General features: G+C 36.0%; 1 protein-coding gene across 3 annotated transcripts in view; it reads right to left on the reverse strand.

Moving 5' to 3' along the window:
- The window catches only part of ghrhrl (growth hormone releasing hormone receptor, like), a 58571-nt gene that overhangs the window by 7655 nt on the left and 32583 nt on the right, over positions 1-18333 (reverse strand). For all 3 annotated transcript variants that reach the window (XM_067445591.1, XM_067445590.1, XM_067445589.1), the window contains 7 exons: positions 18109-18200; positions 14845-14942; positions 14427-14559; positions 12753-12906; positions 5806-5866; positions 5454-5523; positions 5278-5369 (listed from right to left, as the gene is read on the reverse strand). In XM_067445591.1, the coding sequence (XP_067301692.1) occupies positions 5278-5369; positions 5454-5523; positions 5806-5866; positions 12753-12906; positions 14427-14559; positions 14845-14942; positions 18109-18200 (700 nt within the window). The remainder of the gene's footprint in view (positions 1-5277; positions 5370-5453; positions 5524-5805; positions 5867-12752; positions 12907-14426; positions 14560-14844; positions 14943-18108; positions 18201-18333) is intronic.

The following is an 18333-nucleotide window of genomic DNA, read 5'->3' on the forward strand; positions in this document are numbered from 1 at the left end:
GTTGTGCTCCTCAAACCACCGGAAACCAAAGAGCCACAGCCACCAGGGAATACAGCTTCCAGGAAAGGGTGTACATGGTCTGAAACAATGCTTAGGTAGGTGGTGCGTGTCAAAGTAACATCCACATGGATGGCAAGACCAAAGGTTTCCCAGCAGAACATTGCCCAAAGCTTCACACAGCCTCCGCCGGCTTGCCTTCTTCCCATAGTGCATCCTGGTGCCATGTGTTCTCCAGGTAAGGGACGCACACACACCCAACCATCCACATGATGTAAAAGAAAACGTGATTCATCAGACCAGGCCACCTTCTTCCTTCGCTCCGTGGTCCAGTTCTGATCCTCACGCACACCACTGTTGGTGCTTTCAGTGGTGGACAGGGGTCAGCATGGGCATTAATGAGAAAAAAATTCTTAATCTCATTAAGGCCAGCCTTTGCTCCCCATGCATGTGCATCAATGAGCCTTGGCCGCCCATGACTGTCACCGGTTCACCACTGTTCCTTCCTTGGAGCACTTTTGATATTGACCACTGCATACCAGAAACACCCCACAAGAGCTGCAGTTTTGGAGATGCCCACTATATATATATATATATATATATATATATATATATATATATATATATATATATATATATATATATATATATATAGTGGGTACGATAAGTATTCAGACCCCCTTAATTTTTCACTCTTTGTTATATTGTAGCCATTTGCCAAAATCATTTAAGTTATTTTTTCTCATTAATGAACACCTCATATTGACAGAAAAACACAGATTTGTTATATTAAAAAAGAAAAACTAAAATATCACATGTTCCTAAGTATTCAGATCCTTTGCTCAGTATTTAGTAGAAGCACCGTTTTGATCTAATACAGCCATGAGTCTTTTTGGGAAAGATGCAACACATTTTTCACACCTGGATTTGGGGATCCTCTGTCATTCCTCCTTGCGGATCCTCTCCAGTTCTGTCAGGTTGGATGGTAAACGTTGGTGGACAACCATTTTCAGGTCTCACAAGAGATGCTCAATTGGGTTTAAAGGGATACTACACCGCTTTTTCATATTAAACTATGTTATTCCCTTAACTAAAACGAGGTGATACATACCTCTCTCGTCTCAGTGTGTGCACTTAATCGCTCTGACGCGCTGTAAAATTAAAAAGGAGAACTATAATGTATGACGGAATAGACTCGGAATCGACTTGACTCGGCGCAGTAAAAAGTCAAGCCTGAAAAATCCTGAACAAAAAATTATTATTATTTTGTGTCACCATACTTGGTCGTTTAACTATTTGTGTAACTGTATTTAAATAGGGGAAACGTGGAGGTGTTTGATCACTACTAACTTGATCTCTGGTTGGTACCATAGTGAATGAACTGGGCTTAGTGGGCTAAGCTAAATGCTATCAGAATGTTACCGCGCGTCAGAGACGAGAGAGGTATGTGTCAAATCTTCTTAGTTAAGAGAATAACATAGTTTAATATGAAAAAGCGGGGGAGTATCTCTAAGTCAGTCTAAGTCAGGACTCTGGCTGGGCCTTTCAAGAACAGTCACGTAGTTGTTGTGAAGCCACTTCTTCGTTATTTTAGCTGTCTGCTTAGGGTCATTTTTTTTTGGAAGGTGAACCTTCGGCCCAGTCTGAGGTCTTGAGCACTCTGGAGAAGCTGTTCGTCCAAGATATCCCTGTACTTGGCCACATTCATCTTTCCCTTGATTGCAACCAGTCGTCCTGTCCCTGTAGCTAATAAAACACCCCCACAGCATTATGCTGCCACAACCATGGTTCACTGTTGGGACTGTATTGGACAGGTGATATTTTTCTCCACACATAGCTTTTAGAATTAAAGCTAAAAAGTTATATATTGATCTCATCAGACCAGAGAATCTTATTTCTCACCATCTTGGAGTCCTTCAGGTGTTTTTTTAAACAATGTTTCATGCGTCTTGCACTGAGGAGAGGCTTCCGTTGGGCCACTCTGCCATAAAGCCCCGACTGGTGGAGGGCTGCAGTGATGGTTGACTTTCTACAACTTTCTCCCATCTAGCGACTGTATCTCTGGAGCTCATCCACAGTGATCTTTGGGTTCTTCTTTACCTCTCTCACCTCAAGGCTCTTCTCCCTTGACAGCTCAGTTTGGCCAGACAGCCAGCTCTAGGAAAGATTCTGGTTGTCCCAAACGTCTTCCATTTAAGGATTATGGATTCCACTGTGCTCTTAGGAATCTAAGTACAGCGGACATTTTTTGTAACCGTGGCCAGATCTGTGCCTTGCCACAATTGTCTCCGAGTTCTTGAGGCAGTTCCTTTGACCTCATGATTCTCATTTGCTCTGACATGCACTGTGAGCTGTAAGGTCTTATATAGACAGGTGTGTGGCTTTCCTAATCAAGTCCAATCAGTATAATCAAACACAGCTGGACTCAAATAAAGGTGTAGCGTGATCTCAAGGATGATCAGAAGAAATGGACAGCACCTGAGTTAAATATATGAGTGTCACAGCAAAGGGTCTGAATACTTAGGACCATGTGATATTTCAGTTTTTATTTTTTAATAAATCTGCAAAAATGTCAACAATTCTGCGTTTTTCTGTCAATATGGGGTGCTATGTGTACTTTAATGAGAGAAAAAAACTTAAATTATTTTAGCAAATGGTTGCAATATAGCAAAGAGAGAAAAATGTATGGGGGTCTGAATACTTATACTATATATATATATATATATATATATATATATATATATATATATATATATATATATATATATATATATATATATATATATATATATATGCTTATTCTATACAATAGCTTTGTCTGAAATCAAAACTTTATTCACTGAAATGTAATGACGTTTTTTTTCACAGTGGATTACATTCCTTTACTATAAATGTAGATGAGGTCCCTCAGTGTTAAACACATTAACATTTCATTCACGGATCAATTAATCCGTGGTGTTTTACTATGATAGCACCACTGCACACAGTGCAATTTGTTTTAATGCAAAGCCGTCAAGTAATCTGGCAGAAACTTCAGATTCTTGAGAGCATATGCTGTCATTCACAGGAAATCTGCATATGCATGAGTATAAACTCAACAGCAGCAAACCCTCATTTGGGCAAAAAAGAGTCTTTTCATGATAACAGCATTCACAAGACACATAATAGCCAAACACATACACATTTCTCTCTCCAGATAATCTGTGCAGGTCAGTGCTCTTAAACATGAACAAAAATGTACTGGAAATGATCCTGACACGTGGATATAAAAACAGAAGAAATATGATTGTTGCTTGGCAACAGCCTACATTTTGGCCAATTAACTATACGACTTGGCAAAAGAATGGTTTGTGATTATTGTTAATCTTTCAATTGATTAACATAATCATATACCAATGTACTTCAAATAACACCATAGTACTACCTTTGTACATGCCCAAAAACCACAGTACCACCATGGTTCCATATCGTAAAAGATGTACCCTTTTGACATGTTTCTGTTTCATCTCAAAGAAAATTGGATTTTGCTTCTGTTTAAGCCGTCAGCCTGCATTATTTCAACGTATTTTTTAAATAATCGTGCTTAACTGCGAAATTCCTAGTGAAAAAAAGCTACATTACACATGATGCTGTTCAGAAAATTAACAATCAGAAAGCCGATACTTAAAGGGATAGTTCACCCAAAAATGTATATTCTGTCATCATTTACTCATCCTTATGTTGTTCCAAACCTGTTCTGCTGAACACAAAAGAAGATATAATGAAGAATGTTTGTAACCTAATAGAGCAACCATTCACTACCATTGTAGGGGAAAAAATACTATGGTAGTGAATGGTTGTTCTATCTGCTTTGTTTCTTACAAACACTCTTCAAAATATCTTCTTTAGTGTTCAGTAGAAGAAAGAAACTCATACAGGTTTGGAGCAACATGAGCGTGAATTAAGAGTTGCTAGCACAAATTAACAAGCTAAGACTTAGCGTGCTGATAACACGTTTTAGCATGATAGACATCGGATCAGTGTAAAAAGATTTAACAACCTGAGTCAGAACAGTCTGAAAGTCTAAGCCGAGTTTAGTGTTTGCAGTAATAATAATACTTGTAAAATGTAGATCAGTAAGTTGGCTTTCTAAAGCTTGTTGGTTATCTAGTAAAATACCTAAAACAGCTAAAGCTATTTTATTCCAAGTGACTGTTGTCATGACATCTGCTCACTCTACAGGGGATTGGCAGTACAGTAGAGGTGCTCGAGGCCGAAAGAACAAATGCACGGCACTTTAAAACTATCAGGCGATCCGAACAGTTACAATGACGTGTCGATCGCCGTTCTGGGAACACAAATCAATTTCCTCTTTCCTACACATGCATTATCAACACATGCTTATTCTCCACTGCATAAGATATAATTTCTAAATAATTATTTCTAAATAATATCAATGTTATCATATGAAGCAAAGTGTTACCTGATGACAACACATTTTTTACTGCAGTTGATGGAAAGATAAATGTTAAAAAGTAGGTTTCAACTTTCTGAATCATTCCTTCAGTCTTTAGTGTCACATGATCCTTCAGAAATCATTCTGATAGGATTATTTGATGCTCAAGAAACATTTATAATTGATTATTAATCAATGAGTGCTGCAAAATATTAGAATTCTTTGATGAACAGAAAGTTAAAGTTAACAGCATTTATTAAAGCATGTATTAAATAGGAATCTTTTGTCTGTCACTTTTGATCAACTGTCACTTTTGATCAATTGAATGCATGCGTGATCAATAAAAGTATATTCATTTCTTTTTTTTTTTTTATCTTACAACAGATGTTTGAGTGGGATAATTGTTCCCACAAAAATGTTATGCAGCAAAAACAGTTTTCATCACTGATAATAATAATAAATGTTTCTTTGTCAATAAATCCTCACATCAGAATGATTTCTGAAGGATCATGTGACACTGAAGACTGGAGAGATGATGCTGAAAATTCATCTTTGATCACAGGAATAAATAACATTTTTAAAATGTATTAAAATAAACATGCTTAATGCTTTTAGTTCATAATACCTAATGCATTTACTATAGTTGAGCTATAGAACCCAGTAAATTGTTAGGGTTATTTTAAAGCTCTCAACGCTAGCAATCCCACAATCCCCCACGCAAACCTGCCTCTTATCTCCCACAGAGCAGGAATTGAAAACACCCACTCATCTCCACACATGCCACTAGTGTCCCTTCAGATGTCCCGGCTCATGGGTTTGTGTTTTCTGTTGCAGCTGGCATGTACCTGTACTGAGCCGAATTGTTGAACTGGATCAAGCGAGGGTTTAGTTTCTGCACAAGAATCCTGATAATGTTCATGAAGAGAAGGAAGTTCACCTGATTGGGCACAAAAACAGACATGAAAAAAGCTGTGTGTGAGTCCATTCATTCATCCATCAATGTCCTCATGCGTTCTCTTACCCCTATGGATACTACAATGGGACCCTTGATGATCCACCAATAAGGAGAATCTTCATTTATGTCCCAGCACCTAAAAAATTAAATAAAAACACCACCCAGGTTCCTATAGACAACTTCAATGTCTTAACCATGTAAGATGCAATAAAGCAGCAAATGATAAAAGCCATTGCTTTATAATAAGTGAATCTTTCATTCAGAAGGGTCTTTCACAGGTGGCAATCTGGGACTAGCGGCTGATCGAAACCTTCAAAGACGAGGAGAATGAGTCTTGTAGTGTGCGTTTGGCATTAGGGGCTTGTTTAAATCCCTCACGAGAACCACTACTTAAGGTAGAGAGAAAACGTTCAATTACTCTGTGTCCTCAAAATACACTCTGGAGCTGATCCAGAGGACGATGCAGACCAATGGAACACCTGCAGGAAAAAACGAAAGAGAGACAAAAAGATTATGATGTTAGTAAAAGAGAATCTTAAGCCTCGTCTCAAATCCAATTTTTGTGCAGATTTAGCTGGTCGATTTTTGCTAATCTGTTTCAGGTTACATTCATAGGTGGTTTGAAATCCTATTCATATCTCCTTTTTGGAAATCTGTTTCAGTCTGACTGCTCTGATTGGATTTTGCGTGGTTTATTTGACTTTTATACACCACGTAAAACATAAACATCAGACATTAGCCAGATTTCCATCTATGGATTTTTTTGGGGGAAAAAAGGTTTAGTGCATCAAAATGTTTACCATTATAGCTGATGGAAATGCATGTCAAAATTTTTACACAATTTTAAATGTATTATTATTTCCTAATTAATGAATTAATAGGCCTATTATTTGTTAAAATAATAAGCAGTAAATTGACTGTTCACAAAGACCCGCCCCCTTTAGTTACTGTTCCTGTAGTCAACAAGCCATGGCGCTCTCTCGCCACATGTTTTCATGCAGTGAAAAATACCTTACAGAGCAGAGAAGACACTGACAATGCGCTGACAGACAGGACAAAGCGAGTAATAAGAGTCTTAACTCTTAAACTTTGTAATTTTTTAAATAATAAATACAGTTTTGTGGCTCTTTAATGTGTGGTGACAGGTCACTAGCAGATGGAGGATTATGATTGGTCAGATCTCCTGTCAATCAAACTGAATTATCTCACTCTGCATTTTGATTTTGACAAATAATTGGGATACGAAAGACACAATATAATTTGCAACATATGCAAAATTATGTATGGAAACGACTTGAAGGCAGATTTTTTTATTTTTTTATTGATACAACAAAACTTATGGCAACACACAATTTTATCAGTAAAAAAGGCCAAATGAGTCAGAATTGTGTGATATAAAGTCAGAATTGTGTGATATAAAGTCAGAATTGTGTGATATAAAGTCAGAATTGTGAGATATAAAGTCAGAATTGTGAGATATAAAGTCAGAATTGTGAGATATAAAGTCAGAATTGTGAGATATAAAGTCAGAATTGTGTGATATAAAGTCAGAATTGTGAGATATAAAGTCAGAATTGTGAGATATAAAGTCAGAATTGTGAGATATAAAGTCAGAATTGTGAGATATAAAGTCAGAATTGTGTGATATAAAGTCAGAATTGTGAGATATAAAGTCAGAATTGTGAGATATAAAGTCAGAATTGTGAGATATAAAGTCAGAATTGTGTGATATAAAGTCAGAATTGTGAGATATAAAGTCAGAATTGTGAGATATAATGTCAGAATTGTGAGATATAAAGTCAGAATTGTGTGATATAAAGTCAGAATTGTGAGATATAAAGTCAGAATTGTGAGATATAAAGTCAGAATTGTGAGATATAAAGTCAGAATTGTGAGATATAAAGTCAGAATTGTGAGATATAAAGTCAGAATTGTGAGATATAAAGTCAGAATTGTGAGATATAAAGTCAGAATTGTGTGATATAAAGTCAGAATTGTGAGATATAAAGTCAAAATTGTGAGATATAAAGTCAGAATTGTGAGATATAAAGTCAGAATTGTGAGTTATAAAGTCAGAATTGTGAGATATAAATTCAGAATTGTGTGATATAAAGTCAGAATTGTGAGATATAAAGTCAGAATTGTGAGATATAAAGTCAGAATTGTGAGATATAAAGTCAGAATTGTGTGATATAAAGTCAGAATTGTGAGATATAAAGTCAGAATTGTGTGATATAAAGTCAGAATTGTGAGATATAGTCAGAATTGTGAGATATAAAGTCAGAATTGTGAGATATAAAGTCAGAATTGTGAGATATAAAGTCAGAATTGTGAGATATAAAGTCAGAATTGTGAGATATAAAGTCAGAATTGTGAGATATAAAGTCAGAATTGTGTGATATAAAGTCAGAATTGTGTGATATAAAGTCAGAATTGTGAGATATAAAGTCAGAATTGTGAGATATAAAGTCAGAATTGTGAGATATAAAGTCAGAATTGTGAGATATAAAGTCAGAATTGTGAGATATAAAGTCAGAATTGTGAGATATAAAGTCAGAATTGTGAGATATAAAGTCAGAATTGTGAGATATAAAGTCAGAATTGTGTGATATAAAGTCAGAATTGTGTGATATAAAGTCAGAATTGTGAGATATAAAGTCAGAATTGTGAGATATAAAGTCAGAATTGTGAGATATAAAGTCAGAATTGTGAGATATAAAGTCAGAATTGTGAGATATAAAGTCAGAATTGTGTGATATAAAGTCAGAATTGTGTGATATAAAGTCAGAATTGTGTGATATAAAGTCAGAATTGTGAGATATAAAGTCAGAATTGTGTGATATAAAGTCAGAATTGTGAGATATAAAGTCAGAATTGTGAGATATAAAGTCAGAATTGTGAGATATAAAGTCAGAATTGTGTGATATAAAGTCAGAATTGTGAGATATAAAGTCAGAATTGTGAGATATAAAGTCAGAATTGTGAGATATAAAGTCAGAATTGTGTGATATAAAGTCAGAATTGTGAGATATAAAGTCAGAATTGTGAGATATAAAGTCAAAATTGTGATATATAAAGTCAGAATTGTGAGATATAAAGTCAGAATTGTGAGATATAAAGTCAGAATTGTGTGATATAAAGTCAGAATTGTGAGATATAAAGTCAGAATTGTGAGATATAAAGTCAGAATTGTGAGATATAAAGTCAGAATTGTGAGATATAAAGTCAGAATTGTGAGATAGTGAGATATAAAGTCAGAATTGTGTGATATAAAGTCAGAATGGTGAGTTATAAAGTCAGAATTGTGAGATATAAAGTCAAAATCACAATAAACTCAGAACAGAGAGAGTGTTTAATGCAACTCTGTAAAAAAAGCATGGATAATATACTTTTAGTGATGATCATGATAATGGCACTGAATGTAGAATCTCTTTGATCCAGACTTATTTCAACGATGCTCAGAAAGAAACATATTAAAAGAATATTCAGAGCTGTGCTGCATGAAATATTAAGTGTCTTTTAGAGTACAATTTAAATTCATAACTCAAGAAATTATAATTATATATTTTTTATGGAAATTAGACAGCATTCATAAAGTATTAAACATATTTGCACCAGAAAAAGGCCATTTTCAAATGCTTTCCATATTTCTAAAATAGAAATTAGCAGATCTCCTAAATATCATCATGAAATGCAGTTTGAAATACATTTAACTTTCCTAATGTGATGCAAAACAGGACTTGATTTAAAACTTAAGGAATTGATCGTAAAAAGCATATATATATATATATATATATATATATATATATATATATATATATATATATATATATATATATATATATATATCATCTACAGTGCATAATATCATCCAAAGATTCAGAGAATCTGGTACAGATGGTATCTCTGTGCGTAAGGGTCAAGGCCAGAAAATCAAAAGTGGAAAACTGTTCTGTGGTCAGACGAATAATTACACGCCATTTCATCCGGACTAAAGAGGACAAGGACAACCCAAGTTGTTATGAGGCATGAGGTTGCATGAGTGTGTGTGTCATTAGCAGCTTACACATCTGCAAAGGCACCAATGCTGAAAGGTATATCCGAGTTCTAGAACAACATATGCTCCAATCCAGACGTGATCTCTTTCAGCATTTTCCAACATGACAATGCCAGACAACATACTGCATCAATTATAACATCATGGCTGTGTAGAAGAAGGATCCGGGTATTGAAATGGCCAGCCTGCAGTCCAGATCTTTCACCCATAGAAAACATTTGGCGACAGTTGGAAGATGCGACAAAGAAGACCTACTACGACAGTTGAGTAACTAGAAGCCTTTATTAGGCAAGAATGGGACAACATTCCTATTCCTAAACTTGAGCAACTTGTCTCCTCAGTCCCCAGACATTTGCAGACTGTTATAAAAAGAAGAGGGGATGCCACACAGAGGTAAACATGGCCTTATCCCAACTTTTTTGAGATGTGTTGATGCCATGAAATGTAAAAAAATCTACTTATTATTCCCTTAAAATGATACCTTTTCTCAGTTTAAACATTTGATGTCATCTATGTTGTATTCTGAATAAGATATTTGAAATTTGAAACTTCAACATTATTGCATTCTGTTTTTATTCACAATTTGTATATGTATATATATATATATATATATATATATATATATATATATATATATATATATATATATATATATATATATATATATATATATATATCAGAATGTATCTCTGCTTTGGTATATATTAATTAATTAGCATAACATACACTGTAATCATGCATCATTCACAATAAGATCAGGAATGTGTAGACAAACGAGAACAATGATTTGCACATTTAGTTATATTCGCTCTATGTTGAGTACTTCATCTACAATGTCATTTGAACAGTTTGTTCTGTCAATTGTCTGCTCAAATCAAAGACGATGGAGGTGCCAATCACGAGAGTTGTTCTGACACTTCTCAGCCCTCCCAGGGTCCCGGAGACCAGAGGAGAGCGAGACAGACAGAATATAAATGGAAATTGAGAAATAGAACAACAGAAGTATCATGCCGCACTTCACTGATTGGAGCCACTGAGACTATAATAGCTGCTAACATGAGAAAAATAATAGACTTCAGAACCATAAATGATGATAGCTTAAGTACCCAAGAAACAGGCATCATCATGTACAGTCATTTGATCATTACTGCAAAAATAAAACGCCAGACGAAGTGATCACGACACTTACATTACCATTCAAAAGTTTGGGGTTAAGATTTAATATCTTAAGTTGGTTAGTTTTAATATAGAAGACAATGTTCTCATTGTACAACATCACTATTGGTATGTATTTCTAAACAACAGCAAAGCTGATATCTTTCTAAAATTACTTGTAATGTTATTTATACATATTTACATTATGATAAATACTTTGCTTTTTATGTGCTACATTTCAGTTGTATTGAATTAATTATACATTTTAGCTATATTATGTTCATTACCCATCGAGCGATGTGTGTTTATGCTGAAATTCAATACAATCATGGTTTGTATTTTAAAAACATTTATCGAGTGTCATTATGTCTAGTGAGTTGGCTCACGTGATTTAAGTTTTGTACTTCGGAACTTCCATTCAGGGAACAGTGAGCATCGATCCTTCCTGGTTTTTGCTGTGATTTTATGATGCTGTTCACTTTATTTAAGCAACTAATCTCGGTTTAACACCATTAGATCAGGTTTCTGGTTAAAATGTAATTACTTCATGTTAGATTGACTTAAAAGTGTTACTCTTTGACATAACTTAATGTTTTTATTTTCAAATAACATGTTTCAATCAAGCAAACCAATCAAAACAGGACATTCACTTCCTATCATGCTTTGCAAAGTGGCTGAATTCGAGTAAATGTTTAAATAAAGTGCTATTTTAAGCATTTTTAACAAGGTGAGAAAATTTAGAGACTTTTTAATGTTTAATGTTATGTTGGTATTTAAAAGTTTGTGTTATGTTAGTGTTTTTGGAGGTGACCATTGTGGTGAAGTGTAAAGCATGTGCTCGGGGTGAGGACCTGTTTAATATTAAAAAACAACTACTTTGAGCATTTCATGGATTTAACAAAACCATCTTCTGGTTAGCCAATAATATTTTGTAAAATATTTTCTTGTATGATAACATGTCAAATTGCTTGTTCAAAATGAAGAATGTTAACCTGATTAGACTATATGGCATTGAATTAACCTTACATAAAAAAAGATATATTTCATTAAATCATAAAATGGCCCTGATATGTCACTAGACATTAAGAGATCATGCCATGTTAATGTCAAAAACTTATATCACTGACAACAGTAGTCTGGCCAGGATATTGTCATTTAAAACACTGATGTTGTTGCAGCCCTCAACTGATGTTGAGGTTGACACTTGTTCAAGATACTGAATTTGGGATTTTCCTCAATTGTCAGTTTTAATCATCAAAATTAAAAGAAATAAACATTTTAAATATATCAGTCTGTGTGTAATGAATGAATATAATATAGTGTTTCACTTTTTGAATTGAATTAGTGAAATAAATCAACTTTTTGATGACCAGCACCTGTACATGATGCTGTTTTAAACTGAAAGTGGAAAACTTGGTCTTTCATTTGTGTACGTGTAAGTGTAACATAGAATTTGTACTGTTAAATAAAACAAGCCAAGTAAGTAAATATGTTTGTTATATTTGAGTGTGTGAATGCGATATTGCAGCACTATTCTAGCCAATCACTGGGATTTCTGTTGAAAATAATGACCAATCAGAGGCGTTTAAGATACTAGTATTGAGAATCCGCTCAGTATCTGTCCAAATACAAATGTGTTATGTGGTTACAGTAGTAATAAAACTACAAATTTTACATGCAACTAACCCTCTGGTGAGTACATGTAGTTAATTATTGTTTTGCAGTACATAAATATACAATTACAATGTAGCACTGACACCTTAAAATAAAGAAACCAAATTTCCTAAATACTTCAGTAATAAATACAATTTTTCATAAGAACAATTGGCAAAATAGTTTTTTAAATGATATTATAGTGATTTCTGGTCACTATTCTGCTGGATATAGTGGTAATTCGTATTTATTTTTTTCAAGTGTTATTTGTCCTATATTGCAAAACTTTTAGTTTTACAATCTTTGAAGGATGAAAAAAAAGTTGTCTCAGTGAGAGAATAAGGACTAATTTCTCCTTTTGCCTTTTTGTTCCTTTAATAACTCACATAGTTGACACTAAATAAAACTAATTTGAGATGGCCAGAGCTGAGAGCGTGCGAGAGGACAGGGCGGTGATGGTTATAGGGACAGAGAGTCAGACGGCGATAAGAGAGTCTCACCCCAGCCCAGCAGAGCGAAACCCCACAGACAGCGCCGCCTGCGCAGGAAGGCAGAGACCAGCAGAGAGTTCAGATACACGGCTTCAACCAGCAACCAGAAGAAATTAGTCAGGATGCAATAATGACAAAACACCACAGACGCCTTACAGGCCGCCTGCAGAGAGAGAGAATGACACAAAGGGCATGACAGCAAAAAAACTGGAGAGGAAGGAGACAAGCAGGTGGAGAAAGTATGAACTCAGCAGGAAACAGGAAGGAGAATATTTCTACATAAAAAAATTAATGCAGCTATCGAGGACTCTGGAAGAAGTCAATTAATTTTTCATGAATAATGTACAAAATAGGGTCTAAGACTCTTCTAAACCTTGAAATTATTTCGTTGTTCTTTTTAGTAAACCTAATGCTCAATATTCCTCAATGGTTTGAGTAGGAAAAACTTAAAAAATAAAAACAAGTTCAGTTAAATGAACTGTTATGAGTATTTAGAACTTTCTTTTACACAGTTCACAGCACTGACATATTTCAAGTAAACTGAACTCTTTCATTGTTTTGAGTTGAATGAACTAATTTCCTGATTCAGAATAAATTAAGTTTAACTGAAACTGGGGTGGAATTTTTTATTCCCCAGCATGCTTTGCCCATGGCACTCTAAAGAGAGAGAATGAATTGTTATATCATGTTTTTCATACAAGATTAATGGTCAGGGAAATGCTTTTATGCTTTGTTATGCTAACTTAGAAGAGTTTAATGGGTTTTTGGAGGGTTACAATAACGGTGATATAAGTTACATTTTTTAAACTGCTGTACTCATTCAGTAAGTACATCTCATTCATGAAAACTCAAAAAAGTGCATTTCTTAAAAGTTAATGTCTATCAAAATATACGAGTTAGCTAACTCAACAGTTGCAATTAACATGCATGAGTACCCAGACTCAAAACTTGATCGTTCTGCCTTCTTAAAAAAAATGTATGTAATTTTATAAAAAAAATATTTAGCCCAACTTATTTGGGTTTACAGTGTAGCATAAAAGGTGCTTAATTCCAGTATTTTCTATAAATTAAAAAACTACAGTTTTCACAAACATATGAAGCAGCAAAACTGTTTGTTTTCATCATTGATAATAGTCCGACATGTTTCTTGAGCAGCAAATCATCATCATAGAACGATTTCTGAAGTTTGACACTAAAGACTGGGCTACCCTTGTGAAAAAACTATTCCAAAATGTATTTAAAATACATTTATTTTACAAAACTATTAACATATCTGCTGATAAATCGCTTGAGACTTAAAGTATATATTAGTTTTTATCTACATAAAATATACTTGCAATAGTTGCACTTTAGCACAAGCAAATAAAATAATGGAATAAAATAAATGTATTTCAAATATACAGCTCTGGAAAAAATTAAGAGACCACTTACGAAGTGGACCACTTTCACTAAGGTAATGAAGCTGAAAATTCAGCTTTGCATCACAGGAATAAATTACACTTTAAAATGTATTAATATATATAGCTGCATTGATTCCATGAGGTAAGAAGTGGGGTGTGTGTGTGTGTGTGTGTGTGTGTGTGTGTGTGTGTGTGTGTGTGTGTGTGTGTGAGAAGTTGGTCAGGTTTGTACTTTTCACAGGAAACAACAGTTAGTCTGTCAGGTCTGGTGTGACGGACTCACCGTAGAGAGTGTGCAGTGATCCGTGTCGTCACTGGCGAACAGCGTAGCATCTTTGATAAAAACAGCCACAGATTTTAGGATGAAGGTGAAAAACAGCTGCATGTGGATGTAGTTTCGAGCACAGTGTAATCGCCTATAACACAAACAGCATTATTTGTAAATACAACCTCCTTCAAATGGGGCAGTAACCACTTCAACTAGTTTAGTTTAACAGTACTTTTACTTTTACAGTAACTAGCTTATAAGCTACCGGCTTATTTCAACTTATAAAGAGTCAGGTTTATCTGGAAAAAGTATCTAGATATATGCTAAAAGTTACTCACAAAAGAGACTAGCTATATTAAAATAATATTTTTTACAGTAACATTAAGGTTTCATCAGTGGCACGTTTGAGTTTTTTGTCCACCAAAAACGGTACCTGAAGAGCAGCAGTATTACCACAGCAACAGAGAGAGAGAGCAGAGATGCTCCATAACCAACAGTGTAGATCAATTTCACAATGGCAAAATACGACTCCTGAGGGACAAATGAGTAGAAATCAATTACGTCCACATGTATTTTCAAGTAAATTACATGTTAATTTCTGTGTCTGTTTAGAATGAATGAATGAATGAATGAATGAATGAATGAATGAATGAATGAATGAATGAATGAATGAATGAATGAATGAATGAATGAATGAATGAATGAATGAATGAATGAATGAATGAATGAATGAATGAATGAATGAATGAACCAGCAGCCATATCACCCTGTAGCCCAAGACTGGTTTCCCACTGAAGCTAAGCAGGGCTGAGCCTGGTCAGTACCTGGATGGGAGACCAACTGGGAAAACCAGGTGTCTGCTGGTAGAGGTGTTAGTGAGGCCAGCAGGGGGCGCTCACCCTGTGGTCTGTGTGGGTCCTAACACCCCAGTATAGTGATGGGGACACTATACTGACAAAGAGCACCGTCTTTCGGATGAGACATTAAACCGAGGTCCTGACTCTCTGTGGTCATTAAAAATCCCAGGATGTCCTTCGATAAAGAGTAGGGGTGTAACCCCGGCATCCTGGCCAAATTTGCCCATTGGCCTCTGTCCATCATGGCCTCCTAAAAATCCCCATATCCTGATTGGCTTCATCACTCGGTCTCCTCTCCACCAATCAGCTGGTGTGTGGTGAGCATTCTGGCGCAATATGGCTGCCGTCGCATCATCCAGGTGGATGCTGCACATTTGTGGTGGTTGAGGAGATTCCCCCCTTCCCCCCTTTGAGTACCTTGAAAAGCGCTATATAAATCGAACGCATTATTATGATCTGTATTATCAGTTAAGTAGAAATCAGATGACGACTGTGGTCGTGAAGTAATGGACATGATCAGAAACAATACTCAGGTCGGCTGTGGAGTTTAAACAATGCTCAAATGGCACTAAAAGGCTCAACATGTGCAAGAAAACATCGCTGACACCATTACACCATCAGCCTGAACCGTTGATATAAGGCATGATAGATCTATGCTTTAATGTTTTTTTACACCAAATTTTGACCCAAAACATCTGAATGTCGCAGTAGAAATCGAGACTCATCAGACAAGAATCTTCTATTGTCCAGATTTGGTGAGCCTGTGCGAACTGTAACCTCAGTTTTATGTTATTTTCTGACAGAACAGGAGTGGCACCAGTGTGTCTTATGCCACAGTATCTCTTCCGTGTTGTGCGTTCCCCTTAGTTCCAGTGAAAGGAACACTTAATGCTTTAGCATTTCAAGACATTATGGACAATTTCATGCTCCCAACTTTGTATGAACAGTTTGGGGATGGCCCCTTCCTGTTCCAACATGACTGCGCACCAGTGCACAAAGCAAGGTCCAAAAAGACATTAATGAGAGTCCTGACCTCAACCCCATAGATCACCTTTGGGATGAATTAGAGCGGAGACTGAGACCCAGGCCTTCTCATCCAACATTAGTGCCTGACCTCAAAAATGCGCTTCTAGAAGAGTGGTCAAAAATTCCCATAAACACACTTCTATACTTTGCAGAAAGTCTTCCCAATAAAGTTGAAGATGTTATAGCTGCAAAGGGTGGGCCGACTCCATATTACACTCAACGGATTACAAAATGAGATGTCATTAAAGTTCATGTAAAGGTTTTATATACACACATCAATCAGGCATAACAGATGAGGTGAATAAAAATGATCATCTCTGATTATCTCACATCACCTGTTAGTGGGTGGGATATATTAGGCAGAGTTGATGTGGGCAATCTTAAGATTTCAATGAGTTTGACAAGGGCCAAATTGTGATGGCTAGACGACTGGGTCAGAGCATCTCCAAAACTGCAGCTCTTGTGGGGTGTTCCCGGTCTGCAGTGGTCAGTATCTTTTAAAAGTGCTCCAAGGGAGTAACAGTGGTGAACCGGTGACAGGCCCTGCGTCCCAATTCGCATACTATCCATCCTAAATAGTATTCGAAAATAGAATTAGTATGTCCCAAATCGTAGTATGTTGAAAAGAGTATTCCAAAGATTCCCGGATGGTTTACTATTTCCGGTCCGAATTCACAGTATGGATCGATGGGCACTCTAACGGCTGATATTGCCCACAACCCATTGCGAGTTGGACGAGGATTCGATTAGAACTACAAACGCGGATAAAAAGCGTTAAAAAACTACAAACATGACGGATGTGCGAGTTCGACCGTTAAGTAGAGAAGTTTAGATAAAGGGGTTTGAGTGACCAACTATCAATATTTAACCTGACAAAAATATATTTATTCAGTGTTGTCCACATTATATTTCACCCGCAGCAGCATTGAGAATTTTTGTAATGACACGTTTGGCCATTAACTTTTAAATGCATCATTATATTTAAACTGTAAATACACGAGGAGAGTCTCTGCATTAAAGACCCACAAATGGCAGATCAACGAGCGGCTACATTTCCCCCCGATACGGTAGGAGATTAAACTGAATGTGAAGGATTTGAACTGTGACGAATCTGACGATGATTGACAGGGCAGATAAACGGTGACGGGATGCACGTAACTAAGCGACGGAGTCCTTTAAAGATGGCGAAGTAGTATGTCCTGAAGCTTGCATACTTTTCTGCTACACACTCAAAAGTATATACTTTTTCTTCACAAAAAGAGTACATACTTTTAGGACGTAGTATAAGTAAGCGAATTGGGACGCAGCAAGGGTCATGGGCGGCCAAGGCTCATTGATGCACGTGGGAAGCGAAAGCTGGCCAGTGCGGTCCGATCAAACAGATGAGCTACTGTACCTCAAATTGCTCAAAAAGTGTAGTCTTGCGTTGGGTCCTATCATCCATGTGGAAGTTACTTTGACATGTACTACCTATGGAAACGATATTCCTTGGTGGCGCTGGCCTCTTTATGTAAGATAATGCGCTCTGCCACAAAGCAAAAATGGTCCAGGAATGGTTTGAGAACGAGTTTGAGGTTTTGACTTGGCCTCCAAATTCCCTAGATCTCAATAAATGTTTAGACCACCTTGGTCTTGGCAGCAAAACAACAACACAATATTAGGAAGGTGGGATAATGGAATAATGTTATGCCTGATCAGTGTATATGGGGTCTTTTTGTGGAAAAGAAAATTGAGAAGCAGAAGGAATGGAATGGAATAAGTGGAAAAATCTTATCAAATATTTTTAAGGATGAATCGCAGAACATCTCATTGACCTCTGGGACGTCGTCCTCAACACTGCAGGCCTCATGGTAAGGAGGGAACGGAGGTGACCAGCCTCCAGCGCTGCAGTTACGACTCACTATACCTAGAGTAATCAATAAAGGTCAAAGGTCAATGGCAAATTCTGCAAGCTTTTCAAAAATTATTTCACACATTTCATTGAGTTTATTTTGATCTTTTTCTCTGGAGAACAAGATGCAATGCATAAAATTAGCTGG

The sequence above is a fragment of the Pseudorasbora parva genome, chromosome 6 (genome assembly GCF_024679245.1).
Source record: "Pseudorasbora parva isolate DD20220531a chromosome 6, ASM2467924v1, whole genome shotgun sequence".
NCBI classification, from domain to species: Eukaryota; Metazoa; Chordata; class Actinopteri; order Cypriniformes; family Gobionidae; genus Pseudorasbora; species Pseudorasbora parva.